At 32.3% G+C, this 20,430-nt stretch overlaps 2 protein-coding genes across 3 annotated transcripts; one reads left to right on the forward strand and one right to left on the reverse strand.

Annotated features, from left to right (window-relative positions):
- The first annotated feature begins 48 nt into the window (after window positions 1–48).
- On the forward strand, window positions 49–6,194 carry LOC132707443 (meiotic recombination protein DMC1/LIM15 homolog). The gene is made up of 6 exons (XM_060679309.1): window positions 49–456; window positions 517–684; window positions 3,168–3,287; window positions 3,347–3,494; window positions 5,835–5,985; window positions 6,040–6,194. Exons 1-6 carry the CDS (start codon window positions 86–88, stop codon window positions 6,144–6,146), a joined length of 1,065 nt encoding a protein of 354 aa, XP_060535292.1. The 5' UTR covers window positions 49–85; the 3' UTR covers window positions 6,147–6,194.
- Window positions 6,195–7,561: 1,367 nt separating this feature from the next.
- Window positions 7,562–18,222, reverse strand: LOC132707424 (ethanolamine-phosphate cytidylyltransferase). Of its 2 annotated transcripts, XM_060679274.1 has the most exons (7): window positions 17,873–18,222; window positions 17,137–17,274; window positions 16,900–17,079; window positions 15,106–15,188; window positions 14,876–15,054; window positions 12,082–12,367; window positions 7,562–9,396 (listed from the first exon to the last, which is right to left on the reverse strand). In XM_060679274.1, exons 1-7 carry the CDS (start codon window positions 17,941–17,943, stop codon window positions 9,260–9,262), a joined length of 1,074 nt encoding a protein of 357 aa, XP_060535257.1. In that variant the 5' UTR covers window positions 17,944–18,222; the 3' UTR covers window positions 7,562–9,259. The 2 variants fall into 2 exon arrangements, with proteins under 2 accessions (XP_060535257.1, XP_060535256.1); XM_060679273.1 differs by having other exon boundaries at window positions 7,567–9,396; window positions 14,876–15,188.
- Window positions 18,223–20,430: the final 2,208 nt, after the last annotated feature.

The following is a 20,430-nucleotide window of genomic DNA, read 5'->3' on the forward strand; positions in this document are numbered from 1 at the left end:
AAGCCTACCGCGTTGATTTAAATATTCACTTAAGTTAAATTTCAATTTTTCTCTTCTGTTTAATAGAATTTCTCCGAGAATAAAAATGTCTCTTGACGCGATAGAAGAAATTCACGTTTCTGAAGCAACAACTGAAGCACGCACCGAGGAAGAGTGTTCGGAAAACTTAGAGGAAGAAGAAACATTTTTTCAAGATATCGATATGCTTTTGGAACACAACATACCCCTAGAAGACGTTAAACTTCTAAAAAAAGCAGGAATAAATACCATAAAGGGCATCCAGATGTGTATTAGAAAGAAATTGCTAAGCATTCCTAATTTTAACGACGCCAAAATTGATAAAATCAAGGAAGCATGCTGCAAGATTGCCTCAAACAGCGGGTTCATGACCGCGCTGGAAGTTTGCGATCAGAGGAAACAAATATTTAAACTAAGCACGGGCAGTTCCAATTTCGAGTATTTTGAAAAGTTACAATGCCCATCGCCCCGTTTTCTAGTTTGTAATGTATTTTTCAGTCATTTACTAGGGGGCGGCATCGAATCTATGGCCATAACGGAGGTTTTTGGAGAGTTTCGTACGGGAAAAACGCAGTTGTCGCATACCTTGTGCATTACGGCGCAAATGCCGGGGCCCAACGGGTACATCGGCGGTAAGGTCGTGTTTATCGATACTGAACACACTTTGTATCCTTTTATTTGCTTTTCTATTTTTTGATTTTGGTGATTGCTCTATGGCGAAAACGTTATATAAGGGATTTAGACTGGGCTAACAAAATCGACTATTTTTTTTACCAAAAAAACTACCACTAAAGTAATACCAATGAGAAAAGGTCTTGGTCTCATTATTAAGTCAAAACAGTCAAACAAGCGTTTAAGGAAAAAATGTTTATCAGAATATATTTTGTAGGAAATTAAATTCTCTATAAAAAAACTCTGATTGAAATTTTTCATCAGATGAGCCACATTCAATAAATCAAAGGTTAAACATTAATAAGTTTCTCTTTTTGGAATTTTGCAACTAACAAACTCAATATACAAAAAAGAACAATACTGATTTCTAATCTCCCTTAATACTTTTTTACAAAGTTATTTTTTAAAATATAACACAACAAAAACACAATTTTGTTGTTTTACTATTAGAATTTATTTATTTACAATATTTGACACATTTGCAAAAAAGAAAAAGCAAATAAATATCGTATATCGCGTTTGTTATTATTACTAAAAGAAACAATTTAAAATTATATTCATTTGGTAAATATGTGAAAAATCAATCATATATTTTTTACCATTATATTATGACCTTAATAGATACTCCTGTTTATATCCACTCTGCGAATGTAGGATTGTTACGGTCTGTACTGAATTTATTCGGATTTAAGGCCTTTATTTCGTCAATAATGCACTGTCTATAATACCCTATATTTGTGATGCCGTTTCTCTCAGCTGTAATTTAATTATATAATTATCACATACTTCTCTTGAAGTTAGTTCGAATCGTTTTCACAGGGTGAGTTAAAATGATATATGTTGATGATTAATTTTCGTAAAAAAATCAAATGGAACACCATGTACTTCCATTACTTACTCCTACACAAAATTTAAAATTTACCTATTTATTTAAATTGGCTTATTGAGATATTTTCTCATAATTTGAAAAATTTTAAGTTTAAGTATAGGGTATGCTTAATAAAATTGAATATATATATATATATATATATATATATATATATATATATATATATATATATATATATATATATATATATATATATATATATATATATATATATGTATATAATTTCAATTTTATTAAGCATACCCTATACTTAAACTTAAAATTTTCAAATTATGAGAAAATATGGATATGGCGTCAAAAATATAGTGTTAAACAGTTGAACGAAAAAATAGCCATAAATCTGAAAAAAGGTAGAGAACATAACAATCCTCGTTTAAATAAATGTTTGGTTTATAACATATTTACCTCACCTTGTATATTTGAAAATAATTTTAAATTGTTTCTTTTAGTTTTATCTATGTAATTAACATTTTTTTCTAAAACAAATAATAAATGAGATATATTACTTTAACACACTATTTAGACACCCTGTAGATATATAACCATCAAGTGAATTAATCTTCCCAGCTAGTTTTTAAACTTCATTTGGTGATTGTATTGCTGATATAATTTATGATGATATAGAATAGGAATTTGATTTCTCCAAAGAAAAAAACAAGAATTCATTTTTTTTAAGCTCATGGTGAATAATTTTTAAGAAAATCGTTTTAAAAAACAATATCGTTACTTTTGTATATTGAATTGAGAATTCGTGTGGCTCAAAGATATTAACATTAAGGGCTCAAAGTGTCACGATTTGATCGCTATATTTTTCAAAATAGTCGGTAGGTGTTCCCTGGTTAGGGATGTTCCGATACCATTAAAGTATCGATACCTACTCATTTCGATAGTACTCAAATCTTTTTTCGATACTACTCAAATAAATACTCCTAAAGTATCGATACTTACTCATATCGATACTTTACTAGCACTTAATTTTTTATTTATTTTAAGGAAACTAACAACGAACGTTGAAAGACAATAATTAAAACAGAATTAAGAAGGAAAAGAAAACTTTTATTATAAACGTTTGCGTCCTGTTAAGCACGTACTTTAAAACAAAAAACTCCATGATAACATTGGAATGATTACAATAAATAAAATTATTCGTAAGCAATCTCTTGTATATTTGACAATTTATGTTGGTTGACAACGAAAAAAAAAATGAAGGGCGGACGTCTTTCTCGCGTTTGGCTCGGGCTCGGTCGAGTGAAGTCGGACGAGTTCGGCTTGGCTCGCGCGAGACCACGCGTCACCACAGATCAGATAGAGATTATGTTTGTGTGATGCATTCGGTTTTTTTTTAATGGTGAGGCTGATTCGATTTGATACCAAGTACTTTTGTTTCGATACCGAGTAAGTATCGCAAGATTGATTCGATGCTATAAATACTTGGTATCGAATCAAAAGTGTCGAGTATCTACTCGTATTTACTAGTATCGGAATATCCCTATCCCTGGTATTGCAGTCTGGTAACGTCTTTATATACAAAAACAAATAATACTTATAACCCAAATATTTTGATACTTTTTCGTTAACGAGCCGTTAGTCGTCCGGAAAGGTTGCGCACCATAGCCGAGAGGTTCGATTTGGACCAAACCGCCGTCTTGGAGAATATTTTGTACGCCAGAGCTTATAATTCCGAACATCAATATGAATTGTTAAACAAGTAAAATGTTAAGATATAAAAATGCGGTTTCGTCCGTAATTCGGAACGTTTTTTTATAGCGTGGCCGCCAAATTTCACGACGAACCCGGCATTTTCAAACTCCTAATTGTCGACTCAATCATGGCACTGTTTAGAGTTGATTTCAACGGCAGAGGTGAAATCGCCGACAGGCAGGGAAAGCTGGGGCAAATGATGTCTCGATTACAGGTAAACAGACTATATATAGAGCGTGGTCCCGAATTACAACGGAGAAAATCTAATAGCGTATTTAGCAGATAAGTAAAAAAGTTCAAATAAAGTTATGTCTAAAAATGCTTCCCTTTAGAGATAAAAAAATCGTTTTCTCATATTTTTAAAAAACAGATTTTGCTTTCGAACTTAGTAGCCACTTAAAATCAAATTTATTGAAAGGTAAGGTTGTTTGTGGTTAACCAGTGGCGTTCGCTGTTGTGATTACTTGTGAAAATGCTATATTCATTTGATTGATATTGATGAAAATCAGACAAATTACAATCAGTTAATAGAAGAAGTCAAAGACAAAAAAATTACGATGAAGAAAATAATAATAAGAGATGAAGAAAATTACAATAAAGAGACAGAAACAGACGAATATGAAGTAGGTGGAATAAATGAATCAGAAGATGATAATGATGGAATAGAGTCAGAAAGTTTAAATGATAAAGACAGAAATGTAACAAAAACTGAGACATCAAGAAATGGAAGAAAGATAAACACACCAAAACATCTTAGTGAGTATAAAATTTATTCAGCATATTGTTTGCTAACATCACAGAATAATCCAAAGAATTACGATGAGGCGATAAAAACAGTTGAATGGAAGGAAGCTATAAAAAAGGAATTGCACTCGCATGAAAAAATGCAAACCTGGACTGAAGTGCAATTACCAGAAGGTAAAACACCGATACAGTCAAAACGGGTATTTAGAACAAAAGAAGATGGCATAAAAAAGGTTAGAATAGTGGCTAGATGTCTCCAAATTAAGGAGAAGCATCTTTTTGAACCAGTTTACGCTCCTGTAGCACGTATGGCAACAATAAGAGTTTTATTCTCCATAGCACTACAGAAAGATTGGAAAATAAAACAGTTAGATATTCCTAGAGCTTTCTTAAATGGGACATTAGAAACTGAGGTTTATGTATATCCACCTGAAGGTCTTCAAACAAAATCAACAGTTTTAAGATTAAATTGAGCTTTATATGGTCTTAAAGAGTCTCCAAAAGTTTGGAATGAAACTTTTAATAATTTTGCTGTTGAAAACAATTTTCAGAGATGATTGCTGCTTGTACTGTGGTAAAAATAACTGGATATTATTATATGTACACGACATGTTAGTACTGGGAAAGAATGAAAACATTGAAGAAACAGTATTTTTACTAAAGAAACATTTTCAAGCAAAAAATATGGGAGAAGTCAAGAATTTCTTAGGGATGACAATAAACAGAAACGAAGATCGAGGTAAACTAGAAATAAAAAAAACAAAATTTATTGAAAAACTATGGAAAAAGGATTTCAATATAATGAAAATAGTGAGATTGTGAATGTTCCTTGTGATTACTTGTCTTTTATCCACTGTAAAAGGTGAAGAAAAAACGTCGTTGAACAGAACTTAACCTAACATGAGAGAGAGTGTTAATTTAAAATTAGTGTATTCATTATTAATAAAGTTATTTTAGTTTAATACATCCGTGTGTTCGTAAATTCACAATATTTGCGAAGCCATTTTGATTAATTTAAATGATAAAATTGTTAACAAAATTTGTTTATTATATAATTTAATTAAAACGGTCTCGCGAACGTCTCTGGTTAAACAAATCAAAAGCTACAAATTTGTTCTTACGCGGTAATAACACCTACTAAGTTTCAAAGTAAAATCCAGATTTCTTGTTTGAATAAGAAAGGACGATTTTTCTGAATATTTCAACACGACCCTGTATATCCGAGACGAAACATTTTTGGATACAACTCTGTATAGCAGATGTTACAAAACTCGAAGCTCACCATCACAAACTCGAAAACAAAATACAAAATTGAGTTAGATCTCATTTAATTTGCTTATTTGTTTTCCACTAGGGGAAAATATACGAAAGCAAAAAAAAATTGGAGTTAATAATTTTGCTTTAATTTTACACATAGTGCGTGACCTATTAAAATTTCTAGAGTTAACACCCTTTGATATTTTGTTTGTTTTTATTTTTAAAAATCGTAGAAGGGGAAGCACAGACGTTAACAAAATCCTCTTAGAGCTTTGAATATGATATCCGAACCTATACGGTAGTCGGGTCGGGATTCTAAAGTTGACATTCCCTTTGATTAGATATGACAACGCTGCATTTGCGAAAATATTTTCGAAATACAGATTGTCGCCTATTATTGGTGTATACCAATTTCGAAAATTTCATTTGTTAGTTCTCCAGAACTCAGGACACACTCAATACTGTCTTAAATATTTTAAATTGTAAAGTTTGTTTTAGTTATAATTTAATGAAGTTTGAAATTTTTAAACGAACACCCGGAAACTATTTTTAGAAAATTAGCGAAGAATACAACGTGGCGGTTTTCGTGACAAATCAAATTACGACGGACTTTAAATACGCATTAACTAACGAATCCGAATTCAAACCCGTCGGCGGGAATATTTTAGCACATGCGTCGACTACCAGAGTTTCCCTCGAAAAGGGTACCAAAATACACATTTCGGAAAGCCAGCAACGTACTTATTGCTGTTTTCTAGGCAAAGGCAACAAAAGGACCGCCAAGATTTACGACAGTCCCGATTTGGAAGAGAAAGAGGCGGTGTTCGCGATCACCAGCGGAGGAATCGATGATCCCAAAGATTAATTTCCATTAACAAGCCTAAATATAAGCATTACAGTGAATGTTTTTAGATTTTGTTTTGGAAATAGCAAAAAACTTCAAAAGTAAAAAATATCCACTTTTTCTGTTCTATAGTACCATTGAATGTTAAATCTGACGTTTCGGCTTCTGGCGACCATCATCGAGCTATTTTTTTTAAATACGGACCTGACTTTTTTCAATTTAATTAAATCCTATCATTCTTAAAACACTGTATATCGTCGCTTTGATATTTGCCGACGTTTCGTACAGAAAATCTGTTATATTTATTTAACCATAATACGGCCCGAACTACATTTTTAGGTGAGAAAGTAAAAAAAAAGATAAATAATAAAAATAAAAATAATTTAATCACTATAAGTGGTCAAAGAGATAACTTGCCTCGATGCATTTTCTTGCCTTGCTTTACATTTTTAATACAGCTGAATTGTTCTCGCAGGTATAACAGCGACTTTCCTTATCAAATTTTGTCGTAGTACTTTAAGGTTGTGAGGTATATTTAAAAAAAAGGGCTCTGAATATTTCCGCAAAGGAAAAAATCAAGGGATATGTTAGAAAACCATTGTTTCCTATCCATTTATTATGAAATACATGGTTAAGGAATTGAACAACTTCCCTTCTACTATGGGCAGAAGCTCCCTCTTGCTTCCACCACAATTCTTGCACTACCCCTAAAGATTGATTGTCTCGAGCGTCTAAAAAATAATTTCTAATCAAGTTTAGATTTGGAAGTTAAGGTCCCGTAGTAAATGAAAGGCCCAATAATTCTGTTCCTCCACATTTCAAGTCATACATTGTATGAAGTTCACCTTTGAATTTGTACCTGCTGGATTATTCTTAGATAATCAATAGACAATTACTATGGAACGGACATGTGATGAGAATGGAGCAGGACAGGTGTCAGAAAAAAGCACTACTGTACCATAGAAGAAGAAGAACACCGTTAAGGACCTGGAAGGAAGGTATAGAACAGACAACGAAATGCGGGATGCGGCAAAGAACCACACAATAGACAATGTTCATTGTTTCTATTGAATAATCCGCTAGTTGACAAGCTGCATTCATCCGTGAATCATGAAGGCAATCCACATTTTTATCTATTTTTGGAACTAACTAGTTAAAAAACGCCAAGCACCTTTCATTATCTCCTGGCCTGAGTGCTTGTATATTTTAAACGCTTTGTAGCCATGAGAATGTAAAGTATTTTGTAAACGTTTTCTGTTTGTTGAGTTCATGAACAAATTCTCTAGTTAATTCCTTTTTCCTTGAAAAACAAAAAATAAACTTCATTAATATGTTGTCCTTCAGCAGTTACATCGGATCGATATTTTCTTTTTGGTTTATGAAACTACCATAATATAAATCATCATCATCATACTCAGTTTTAGAGTCTAAATTGTTGTTGAATTTTTGATAGGCTTGATGTTAAGTAGATTTTCATGGATGGATTGTAATCTAATTTTTTAATTGTAAAATAGGATATTAATTTGACTAAACTCGCTTCAAAATTTTCACTTTAATTTTTTAAAATACTGAGTGCAAGTTTTTTTTCAAGGACAACACCCTATTTCATTTTTGAATGCCAAAGTGTGAACACTTAATTTTTCCAGACGACAGTGAAAAAAATCTTAACTAATGTATCAAAGATCACGATCCTTTATATAATTCTTTTGAATGAATACCAGGAAGACACTATCGGTAGGTCTTTCTGCTCATAGATTTTTTTTTTAAATATAATATGTAAAAATACAGGCTGCGGCAAAATGATAGATACTCTTTGGGATGTTAATTAAAACCAAACTACATAAAGCAAACTTTTTTTAATGCCATTTAGGAACGTTATTTTTTAAAAATGATGTCTTTTAAATGACGGCCGTTATTGTCGATGAACCCTTGTAGGTTCTCGCGGAAGCGAGTTGTTCAACTCGTTCATCTCAATTGTTAAGCATATCAAAATATCGATCTTCGTTGACTGTTACCGTTATTCCATCTTCTTCGAAAAAGTAAGGACCCCACACGCCGAACTCCGACCTTGCACACCAGACGGTGACTTTTGAACTGTGAAGAGGTCGCTCATGAAGTTCCTGTGGACTATTTGCTGACCAATAACGGAAATTTTGTTTCACTAGACATAAATACAGCGCCTCTGGGAATGTTTTCAAAAACATCTCAGCATAAATTTATACGGGTATCAAAATCTCTTGCGCTTAATTCCTGCACTACCATCATTTTGTACGGATGCATTTGGAGTGAGTTGTGTAAAATTCTTCGAATACTTATATCGGGAATTCCCAAAGCAGCTGCATGCTTACGAGCTGAACGTCTTGGAGACTATTGTACGTTCACATTTTCCAGTGTTCTTACTGTCCTTGGTCGGCCAGTAGATTTTTCGGTTAAGCGCAGAACCTGTTTCCCTGAAGTGTAAAACAACATCAAACTGATTACGAAAGGCGCGCTGCGTCGCTATTACAGGTTTCCCATTTCTAATAAACTCCTCGACAACGAAAGCACGATCCACTCCGCTCCAACCCATGTCGATAACTGAATATTGCATACTTTTATCTGCCTAACGCGAGTGCGTACACAGTGTTGCCGGTTTTACAAACCAACAGCCACTATTTGAAATCTTGCTTACCTTTTTGCCGCACCCTGTATAACCAATTTTCTAAGCGTAAATAAAATTCGTATTCGCCCCAGATTTTTGAATGAAACAAGTATATATTAAAATATCCACAAATAACAATTAATACAAATAAATATACATCTCGAAGTCCGAGAAAATGGCGGGCTAGTGTACAAATAAAATCGACTTGGTCTAAAGCTAAAAAATAAAACGTAAAAAATCGACTGTAAAAATGTGCTCATCGACAACGAATAATTTCGGAGGTCCGAAAAGACTAACAAAAATCAACCTCGCTCATATCAGAACCAGGCGGTTTTGGGGAGGAAAGTGCACTAAAAAATACATATCACAATTGAGATAAATATGGCGGATTACATATATAAATATATACAAAGCGGTACCCCATTCTTTGGCTAGAAAAATTAAACTTTCGCCCCCGTTTCCCGTCCCACCCCCCGTGAGGCATATATAATTCTTAAACCTGTAAACCCTTGAGCCTCAGGCTATTTAGCAGATCTGTCTCTTTTTTTTCCTTTTGCCGATTGCGTTCCTGATACTCCAACCTGTTCCGTATGATCCGTTCGACGATCCTTTCGGTCGTCATATCGTTCCCTGTAATCAAATTACAATATGTAATATTTTTTGTTTTATGGTAATAACGGTTACGTTTCGTCGTTTTTTATAGAACCGCTGTACACTTAAATGGACCGTCTTATAAAATTAAATTCTAGTCCCATATAAAAATGTTACTCCCCATTTATTTGTAACTAAGAGCTAACTATTGGGCCTTACTTTTGTAAACCATAAATAAGTATTTATAAAAACCAAACACCCTTTTTTTCTACATAATTTATTTACAAATATATTTTACATCGTGTTTTTGTTATTGCATTTTGATTTCACTCTAAAGTTAACAATGATTAATTTATACTTCGACATTATCAAAATGTCTTATTAAATATAATTATTAAAAAACTATGAAAATTGTATATTTATATAAAATATATAATTTTATACAGGATGTCCAAATAGTGTGTCAAAATGTTAAATACAAAAGTTATTGTTTACTAAAAAAGCGGCAAATCATTTTGTCAAATATACAGGGTGGTTCATAAATATATGGGAAATCAAACATTTTTTGAAATGGCATTAACATAAATTCCCTTTTATACTTAATCACTTAATACTGAGCGTTTTCGAATTTATGGCCGCATTTTTGTCAAAAATTTCATGTGATTATTTTATTATGTCAACAATTTTATAAAGTGGTAGTCATTTATCCTATACTTGTCTTGAAGTTAGTTAATTAGTACTATGAATGATTTTTCAATTTTATTAAGCAAATATACACTTAGAAATTTTTTGAGGTATAGACATTTTTACGAACAAAATATTGAAAATTTTCAAACCGTTCGAAAATATCAAAAAACATTCAGAACAAAATAAATATTACTTGATCGTGAAAAGTCTACAGAGACGAGTTAAATACAATTCTTTCAGATAATAGGATTCATTACATGTTAATACAAAACGTAAAGCGGAAATATTTTATTAAATCCGAGATTTAAACAAGATTAAAATTATGAACTGTATTTTACAATTAGGATAATATTAACAATGGAATATTGAATATTGCTAATAGTTCCAGAAAAAAACACTTAAACTGCAAAACCAAAAAGAACTGTTTAATTAAGTTTCACTTTATTTATAGCTTGAAGTGTCTTTCACTGACTTCAATAGATGCTCTTTAAACGATTGGGAAACTTTCATTTGCACTAAAAAACGTGATCTGAGAACATTACTTATAGTTCAATAATATTTTGGGCTTAAAGAAGGGTTAAATTTCTAAATTAATGGAAAGAAAGGAAACTTTTTTTACAAAATTAAAAATTGACAAACTTCCTAAGTTTTTTTGTAAAAATGTGTATAGCCCAAAATATACTAAGTATAGGTACAGGGAATGTTTATTAATATTGAAAGCGCCTTAATAAGAGTAATTAATGGAAGTATAATAAACAGGGTGTTCCATTTGATTTTTTCGCGAAAATTAATATTTTTCATTTTGAGTTATCCTGTATAAAGGTTTCGAACTAACCTTAGGCCAAGCATAGGATAAATGATTTTATTTTATAAAATTGTTGGCATAACAAAATTACAGCTGTCGAAAATGGAGTCAAAAATATAGTGTTAAACACAGGGCATTTTTGAAGAAAAAATTGACATAAATCCGATAACAATCAGTAGAAACCGTATTGAGGGACTAAGTATAAAAGGTCGTATCTACTAATGCAAAATATAAGTTTGGTTTTCCACATACTCATAAATCACCCTGTACAACTTCTGTATTTAACATTTTTTCTAAAAAAAATAATAACTGAGTTATACTACTTTGATACACTATTTGGACACCCTGTATCTGCACTGAAGCGCCCACGTTTCAAACACTTTAAATTTTGGCAAAAATTTGAAATGTAAAATTATGTACAATGATTTTTTTTAATTAAAATTTTTAATAGTATATATATTGTCTTCAAGTTTCGGGAATATATCAAGGGTTTGGTTATGTGAATTTGAAAAAGACATAACAATATTAATATTAATTAACTTTATAATCTTTTTTATAACCTGTTTTATCGCACTACTGCTTTTGCAATAAAACTTAAGGTTTATAAGCTACGAAAAAGGTATTTATACAAATCTTTGCAACCGGTATAAGTAACCACAAAAAGCAATTGAAAACTGTTAGTGTGCCAAACGCCAAACGTCAATTACGAAATCAAAACCTCAATTTTCAGTTGTTTATTTATCGCTAGCATCAAAATTGCTCAAACCAAAGCAGTTGGAGCTCCTTTCAAGGGTGTTGAAGAACAAAAGGGCGCTGTTTTGGCCCCTTCCGAGTCAAAAATGGAGACAATTTGATCCTGGATCAGGATTCAGTGTGGTAATCAATTTTCGCACACTTTCTATAAAAGCTCTTATTACATTTAATTTTTTGCCCAATTTTCTTAACTTAAACATCAAAACCTGAAAAACCTGAAAAGGCGGCCTCCTACATAGTCCAAGATTAATTACTTTTTATAGTAACTGTAAAATGTTTATCACGTGCTTACAGAGTATGTTATAAAAACCTCTACAGTAAGGGTGATAACAAAACTGGATGTTTTACTGTTAAACTGGATGCCTTATAAAACTTCTATAAAATCTATAAAAACTGTTATAAAGATTAAGATTCCTTACGCATCCCATACAAATATCCGATATCTTTTAATAAAACTTTAAACTGCGAGTCGTTCCTACCTGAGTCCAAACTGAGAAATTTGTTGATCGCCTTCGGATACCCGAACGGATCCGCCTCGTCCACGTCGGCCATTACGGGCGTCAGACCATGGACCACAAGGTCAACTTTGAAATGGTCCATGAGGTCTTTTGTAACTTTGTAAGGGGCCCCGATAACAACCTCGGAGACGTACTTGCAGGCGAGCACGCTGAGAACGCGCTCGTGCAAGTTCATAATCGGGTAATTCGAACCCTTATAACGATTCACTACCGGATCGGTATGGAGCCCCACTATCAAATAATCACCCTAAAATAAGAAAACCAAAAATCGAACGATTTGCTTAATCATACCAAATTATTATTAGTTTTGGCAAGTATCTCCACTAATTATAAGTGAGTCAAAGGTTATTGATGGAAACAGTGCCTAAAAAAATTCCAGACTTTCCCTGATCCTTTAGGAATACCCCGACCTTTTTAAGTTGTTCTTTATGTTTCTTTGTTTTGTATATTTTCATTTAAAACATTTTAATTTATCTTGATTACTTACTATTCCGCCAAGTAAGTTTGATCTTTTGTGACTTATGCTTTAATTTTTAAGTATCCACTAATTATAAGTGAATCAAGGGTTACTGTTGGAAGCACTGCCCCGAAAACTCCAGACTTTCCCTGATCCTTTAGGAATACCCCCACTTTTTAAGTTGTTCTTTATGTTTCTTTGTTTTGTATATTTTCATTTAAAACATTTTAATTTATCTTGATTACTTACTATTCCACCAAGTAAGTTTGATCATTTGTGACTTATGCTTTAATTTTTAAGTGTATCCACTAATTATAAGTGAATCAAAGGTTATTGAAAAAAAAATTAGATCGCTTTTAGTGGCAATTATAACGCTAAATAATAATGATTATGTTTTATTCTCTCGGAGCAAAGTCTATGCATCAATCATCAATAAAACTGGACTGTATTTATATATAGGTCTAGACCTAATAGTAAAAGAAACAACGTTTTGCTTGTAGTACGAGTTTGATTTTGCTTTGACTAAGTTACTAGTTTCAAAAAGAAAAAATGTTATAAGCGGTCTGTAATGAATAGGTCGGAAGAAGGTAAAGGTTTAATAAAATTTTGGTTGCGAGAAGTTTTGTTTTTGGCAAATTTATTCCAACTCTCAGTAGTATAGGTGCCACATGGCTCTCGAGAAATATTTAGAAAAATACAATGAATATTTGAAAGCGTCTAGACAAGAAACAATGCAATAATTGTGAAGAACAAGCTCTTTCTGTGATCAGTTGAACTTCAATTTGGTTACTAGCAATTTTTATGCGGAGTTGGTAGAATAATATGCAAGAGGTGCATTTAAAAAGCGACTTTTTAGTTATATCAAAAAATAATTATTTATTCATCAAAATTAATGTTCTCCCCTTCAAAGTAATTCCACCCAGACATTGTGCCAACGTTTTTTCCAATCCTCGAAGCACTTTTGGTAAACACTTTCTGGCACTGAGTTCCTCCGGCGATTTTTGCTTTACATAATCAATCGTTCCAAACCTCCTCCTTTTATAGATTTCTTGAGTTTTAGGAGCAGGAAAAAGTCGCAAGGGGCCATATCCGGTGAATATGGTGACTCCCGCATGATTCTGGTTTTGTTTTTGGTCAAAAAGTTAGACACAATCAATGATGTGCATTATCGGGATGCAAAATTTGTGAATTGTTTTCCCTCAATTCTTAATGTTTTCTTCGTATTACTTCTCGGAAACGGCGCATAACCTCAAGTTCTCTTTATTGACCGCGCGACCTTGTGGTAAGAACTCTTGACGTAGTATATGATAACAAAGGAAAACAGTAAGCAAAATCTTGACATTTGATCGAACTTGGCGGTCTTGGCGATTCTGGGTTCTTCCTTTGGGACGACTGGACTAAGGGTCCCGATATGCATTACTACATACCCACGATTCATCACCAGTTACGACCTTTTTTGAGGATTATCATTGGCGGTGCTGTAACAGTTTTTGAGCGATACTCCTTCGACTGTCCTTTTGTTTAAAATTGCATGGCACGAGCCTATAGAGATGTTTCACTCTTTTAACGCCCTCATCAGTTATTGACGTTTTGGTCAAAGCTGATTCATTATATGCCGCTGTCAACATTTCAAGTGTTTTTACAACGCTATATTCTTTTCTCGCGCTATATTCTCATTTTTATTGACTGCAGAAAATCGTCGAGCACACAAAACACATCTAAGGCTTCTGTATCATAAAAAAACAGTGAGTGAACTTGTGTACCAACATAATAAAATAAATATCGAAGATCGAATATAGTTAGCCGGCCATTTAAAAAAGTCACCTTACTGTTTGAACACACCTTGTACACCATACGGTAAAGGGGTTTTACCAGGGTCAAAGAGTGACGTCTGCTATAGCAATCTTATTAAGCAAATAACGCAAAAAAAAAAAAACAAATCTACCAATAGACGCTTTCTCAAGTTCCCTTTCTAAAAATTTATTAAACTTAAAACATTTTCCGAATATTCATACTCAAATGAATAACTGAATCCGTCCATTTTTGGCAGAAAATCTGAATTACATGGGAATACTGCAACATAAAAACCCAAAGCAAAAATATTAATTTAAACAAAATACCTACTAAAGTTTATTTTTGACAAATTTAAGGTCGCTTTTTCACATTGGTGAGAATCCATGATAAATGGAAAAAGTTGATCCAGGAAAAGAATGGAAGACCACCAAAACCCTTTGAAAAATGACCAAGTACATAAAGAGTACAGAAAAAAAACCTGTACAATAAATAGATATATTGTACCTGTTGTTTAGCCTTTTCGAGGAAGTCAAGATGGCCGACGTGGAACAAATCGAAAGCGCCTGCAACGTAGACGATCCTGTCGCCCTGCTTGGGGCTTTTACCATCAGAAAACTGTATAATTTTTTGAGTGGTCGGCAAAAACTGCGAGCAACCGGTCCACGGGGACCTAGCCAATGAATCTTGACCCATCGTTGATGAGTGCTCTCTTTCAACATCGTACTCATACTGACCTTGGCGGAAATGGTTGCGTGTCAACAGGAGCATCCGTCCTACTAAGTCGGTCGTCGAGACGCCGGCCGTCCTTTGGACTTCCCTACAATGGAAAAAGATCTATAAAATCATTCCAACAGCACGACCTCTTAATGTTAAAAGTAAAAAAATTGCAAATTATCTAAATGCCAGCTGATAGCTGGTTTCATTTGTTTAATGAGAATAAGTTTAAGATCTCATTACCATGTTCAGTCACATCACATTTTTTACCTTGCCAGCCACTTGGCTTGGGAAAAATAAACTGTGTTAAAACAGAGGGAGAATTATTTAAGACACAATTAATCATCTGAGTTGCTAATTACCGATTTGAAATTAATAATCCTACAGGGTTGCCATGAAATTTACAAATTACTAAAACTAAGCACCATCTTTCACCTGAGTAATAAACTTAATAGAATCTCCCAACCTATACTCATATGTGTTGTTACAAACCATTTAGAAGAAGATGCAAGAAGAAACTCATATTTTGCTAATTTTTAGGATACCATCTGTTTACAAAATCTCTATTTAGTTGGATTCTTTTAAGTGCAATATAATTTTTGGCAATTTATGCCTTTTGAATATTTGAAATAATAGCGTATATCTATAAGAACTATAACATATTTCATACAAATGCTTGTCATACATACACAGTGAAGATAATCTTAAAAAAAAAAAAAAATTAAAGGTAATTTCCAATATTCAGGATTTTTTATGTAAGAGTTATTTGTGCTGACTTTTCATCTTATTATTTATTGTACTTTTGCACTTCAGAATTAAAATTGAAATACATCTTTTTAACAAGTTGGTTACATTAAATATCGCTAAGGAAAAATCTCAATGATGGTGCTTGTTTGTGTTTTATTTTTCTACTACTAATAAAAATGTAGGAAATAAGTTGCCACTTATTTTAAGAAAAGTACATGTAGATTATGAGCAAAAGCTAATTTTTAGGATACCATCTTTTTGTAAACAAGTGCCTAGACCTGTTTGCAAAATGTCTATTAAGTTCGATTCTTTGAAATGCAATATAATTTTTGCCAATTTATGCCTTTTAAGTGTTTGAAATAATAGTGTATATCTTCAAGAACTATAATATATTTCAAACAAATGCTTGACATACTTACACAGTGAAGATAAAAAAAGATAAATTTTCAAGATGATATCCAATATTCAGATTTATTTTATGTAACAGTTATTTGGGCTGACATTTCATTTTATTATTTATTGCACTTTTGCACCTCATAATTGAAGATGAAATATATTTTTTTAACAAGTTGGTTACATTAAATATTCCTAAGAAAAAAATTCAATGATGGTGCTTGTTTAGTTTTATTTTTCTACTACTAATAAAAATGTAGGACAAAAAATTGCCGCTTCTTTTAAGAAAAGTACATTGTACATGTAGATTATGAGTAAAAGTTAATTTTTTTAGCATACAAATCTAGCAGCCATATAATTTAGCTAGTCTATACTATCATCTATGCAATAACTAATAAAAAATAATAATAAACTAATTAAAATGTCAATTAAATTTAATAACATAAATTAAATTAATTGAAACCTGTTATTTATAGACAGTACCCTATGTTTATTAATTTCCAACATGCAATAATTTTTGATAACTAAATCCCTATATCAGATAGGATGTCTATTTACTTCGCAATACAATTTAAAAGCGCAACAATGGAGTACAAAACTGCAGCTTAATCAAATTTAAGGACCCATTGTTTCAAAGAATTGAAACAAAATGCAATAAAAACTGCTTTAAAAACCTGTATTTTCCGGCTTCTTTAACTTGGTGGTATGTATCCACACCTTCCGCCGTCATTGTAATATCGTCTCCATGAACACAAAAGTCGCAATTATATTTGTCCAAGGTTTCTAAAGTTGTTACGTAGGGTGCACCTTCTACAACTTCATCTACCCATTTTATTCCTCTCACCATTTTATATCTTTAAAAAATTATAATACAGTGAAAGTGACTATACATTTCAAAGAGACAGAGTTACCTCTCCTGTTCTGTGAAAACGGGGGGCCCTTTGTGTTTTGTTATTTCCTCATCTGTGTGGACACCGACAATCAAATAATCACCAAGAGCTTTTGCCTGCCTTAAGGAATTGGCATGGCCAAAATGAACCATGTCGTAACTGTCAACAAACAAGAAATATAACTTTGTAAAAACAACTCACAAGTAATTAATTTTTGAAGCATCATGAGCTTATTGCAAATAACAATTTCTGCTATCAATTAGAAATTTTTCCTAGCAAAAAGATAAACCCGATCAATTCTGATTTAAAATATTTAAATATTTCGACCTATAATTGATAGGAGAATGAGTAACATTAAAACATGAGAAAACCAAGTAATTTGCATGGAGGAATCATTTTGTTTCGAGATTAAATTGGTTTCAGATATGATTATTTAAAGTATGACTAAAGACGCTAAGAAAGCAAGCCAATAACAAGCATATGCACAAATTAAATAACGCATACAACCTTGAAACAATCAATATTATTGTAAGATTAAATTAGGACAAGGAAACTAACTACAGATTCTAGCGATTTGATGTTGACATGAAGAGAATATGTCATATGGGTTATCTGACTTAATAATAAAACAAACTTTTAGAACATATAACTTTTATACCCCTTTTCTAGACTTGAAGAAAAACCATTTTTAAATTGCCACTAAGAGCCACGGAAAATTGAATCGTCTGCGTATTAATATAACGTAATCTTCACTCACCAGCCATCGCACCACACTCGGACGTCTTTTTTGTGACCGTTTAACATTTTTTCCGTGGTATTTGTAGGCATTTTTTCAAATAAATTTTATTTTCTGACGTCTACTTGACTGACAGTTTCAAGCCTACTTCATCGAAACGAATGGTAATGGTTTGTATTCTTGGTAGGCGCCGGCGTGGAAAATGCTCGTTGCTTTCGTGTGGCGTCAACGGAAAAACTGGCTCGAATAGACTTTACAGCAAAAAGCTCGTTATGAATAAAAGCTATTTAGCGATAATGTTATCACTGTCCGTAAAAAACTATTGTTTATCATGACGCCCATTCGAATCACACCACCACACTCCCACTACAAAATCACTACACGCACGTGTAGGAAGTGATCCCCACTCTGAAATGGTTTCTGACAGGGCGGGACTTCATTTTTTCTAAGTAAAGAACTAGCACAAGTTAAACCTCCGGGAAGTTTTTCGATTTTTTATGAAGGTTTTTTTTTCTGTATTATCCTTATGAATTGGACTTCAATAGTAAATAACTCCATTGATATTAGGAAAGAAAGTACATATTCTGCTAGGTGTGCAAAACGTTCTTTGGCAAAGAATATTGAATATTCCAAAAGGCAGCAGGCTTAACTATGATGCTTTATGCATGAAATACGTTTCTAATTTTAGAAGAAATTAAATAATGCGATTATATAAAATATGTTCCATTAAAAATTATTGATTTGAGACCACCTTCCTTTAAAACCGTAAGTGATGCAAACTCAAAAATAATTGAGTGCATCAAACGTTAAGCCACCCCTGCCCACATCTTTCTTGGTCACCATCTCGACAACCTACGGTTAGGAGAATTGCCTATGTTTTAACAGAAATATCAAGTGAATCCGGCGCATCCTCCTAAAAATGAAATAATTTTTGATTTCTTATTTTTCTTTTTATATTTTGTAAATATTGAAATAAATTTATTTCACCCTCCGGTTTTATAAGTAATTCTCGAATACTTTCTTGAAAATGACTAAAAACGATTTTCAGCAACCTCTTTCAAAGATCGCGGTAAATTTTAAAACCAAATTGCATATTACAATTTACAATCCACAGCGATTGTTATATGCGAATCAACATATCTATCCATGTACACAGGAACACTGTACCGGGAGCGAAAATTATTTTTATTTATACAGGATTTCCTATAAACGTATTTTTTCCAATATATTCTTAATCATGAGTAGGAAAGCAGGAAATAGTTTTTGCTATCATTTGCAATCGTGGTACTCTTTTTTAAAGTTTGGAAATTACTTGTGTTGGAGTTATTTATTATTATCAATAGAACTTAAAGTGCAAATTTCAATTAAAGTTTTCACGTAAATCGTTACTTCGTTAACCGTAATGCTCACTTAAACTAACACGTAGACTTAAAGGCTTAAACTTAGATAAAAAACAAAGTTATTTTTTAATGACTTAATTATTTTAGGTGGATTACTGTTGTGAATTTATGAACACACGGATGTATTAAACTAAAATAACTTTATTAATAATGAATACACTTAGTTTAAATTAACACTCCCTCACGTTAGGTTAGGTTCTATTCTGCACCGTTTCCTCTTCTCTTTTTACAGTGGATAAAATTACAAGTAATCACAACACTCCTCGATTTGAAGTTTTACAAATGTTTGGATAAATGAAAATCGTGATTACAAGAATAAACAATTGCAGTGTTATACAATATTACACTTATCTCTAAGTTTTACAAATAAATCCTTGCTTAAAGGTTTTGTTAACATGTCTGCTAAATTTTCCTCAGTTGGTACATATTCAACAGATATTTTCTTGTGTAATACTAAATCTTTTAAATAATGATTCTTTATATCTATGTGTTTAGCCCTTTTTGAATTCTCATTACTTTTTGACATTAATATTGAACTTCTGTTATCACAAAAAAGCAGTGTGGGAATATTAAGCTTAAAATCATTTAACACCCCTTTAAGATTCATTAGGTCCTGAGCACAAGCAGCCGCTGCAACATACTCCGCTTCGGCGGTAGAAAGAGCAACGCATCCCTGTTTCTTTGAAAACCAGCATACAGGGTTGTTACCAAGTAAAATTAAGCAACCACTTACACTCTTCCGATCATGTTTATCTGATGCCCAATCTGAATCTGAAAAAGCTTTTAATTTTACTTTGTCATTGTTTGATTCATTTTTCACAAAAGTTAATCCTTTAAATTTAGTAGTATTTAAATAACGTAATATTCTTTTTCCTGCGTTCCAAGTATCATTTGTTGGCTTGTCCAGAAATCTACTTAAATATGAAACAGAAAATGTTATATCAGGTCGTGTAGTTGTTGACAAGTACATCAGTCTTCCGATCAATTGCCTGTAAGGAACATTCACAATCTCACTATTTTCATTATATTGAAATCCTTTTTTCATAGGTGTAGATTTTCCACTACATTCTTTCATGTTAAAATTTTCAAATAGTTTTTCAATAAATTTTGTTTGCTTTATTTCTAGTTTACCTTGATCTTCCTTTCTGTTTATTGTCATCCCTAAGAAATTCTTGACTT

Source organism: Cylas formicarius, unplaced genomic scaffold (genome assembly GCF_029955315.1).
Source record: "Cylas formicarius isolate icCylForm1 unplaced genomic scaffold, icCylForm1.1 PGA_scaffold_9__14_contigs__length_23061073, whole genome shotgun sequence".
NCBI lineage: Eukaryota > Metazoa > Arthropoda > Insecta > Coleoptera > Brentidae > Cylas > Cylas formicarius.

Coding starts and splice junctions, on each gene's coding strand:
- LOC132707443 (XM_060679309.1), top strand. CDS start 86: ATGTCTCTTGACGCGATAGAAGAAATTCACGTTTCTGAAGCAACAACT. Junction 457..516: donor ACGGGCAGTTCCAATTTCGA/GTATTTTGAAAA, acceptor TGTATTTTTCAG/TCATTTACTAGGGGGCGGCA. Junction 3,495..5,834: donor AAATGATGTCTCGATTACAG/GTAAACAGACTA, acceptor AACTATTTTTAG/AAAATTAGCGAAGAATACAA.
- LOC132707424 (XM_060679273.1), bottom strand. CDS start 17,943: ATGCCTACAAATACCACGGAAAAAATGTTAAACGGTCACAAAAAAGAC. Junction 17,080..17,136: donor GTTTTCACAGAACAGGAGAG/GTAACTCTGTCT, acceptor AATTTTTTAAAG/ATATAAAATGGTGAGAGGAA. Junction 15,189..16,899: donor AAAGAAGCCGGAAAATACAG/GTTTTTAAAGCA, acceptor TTTCCATTGTAG/GGAAGTCCAAAGGACGGCCG.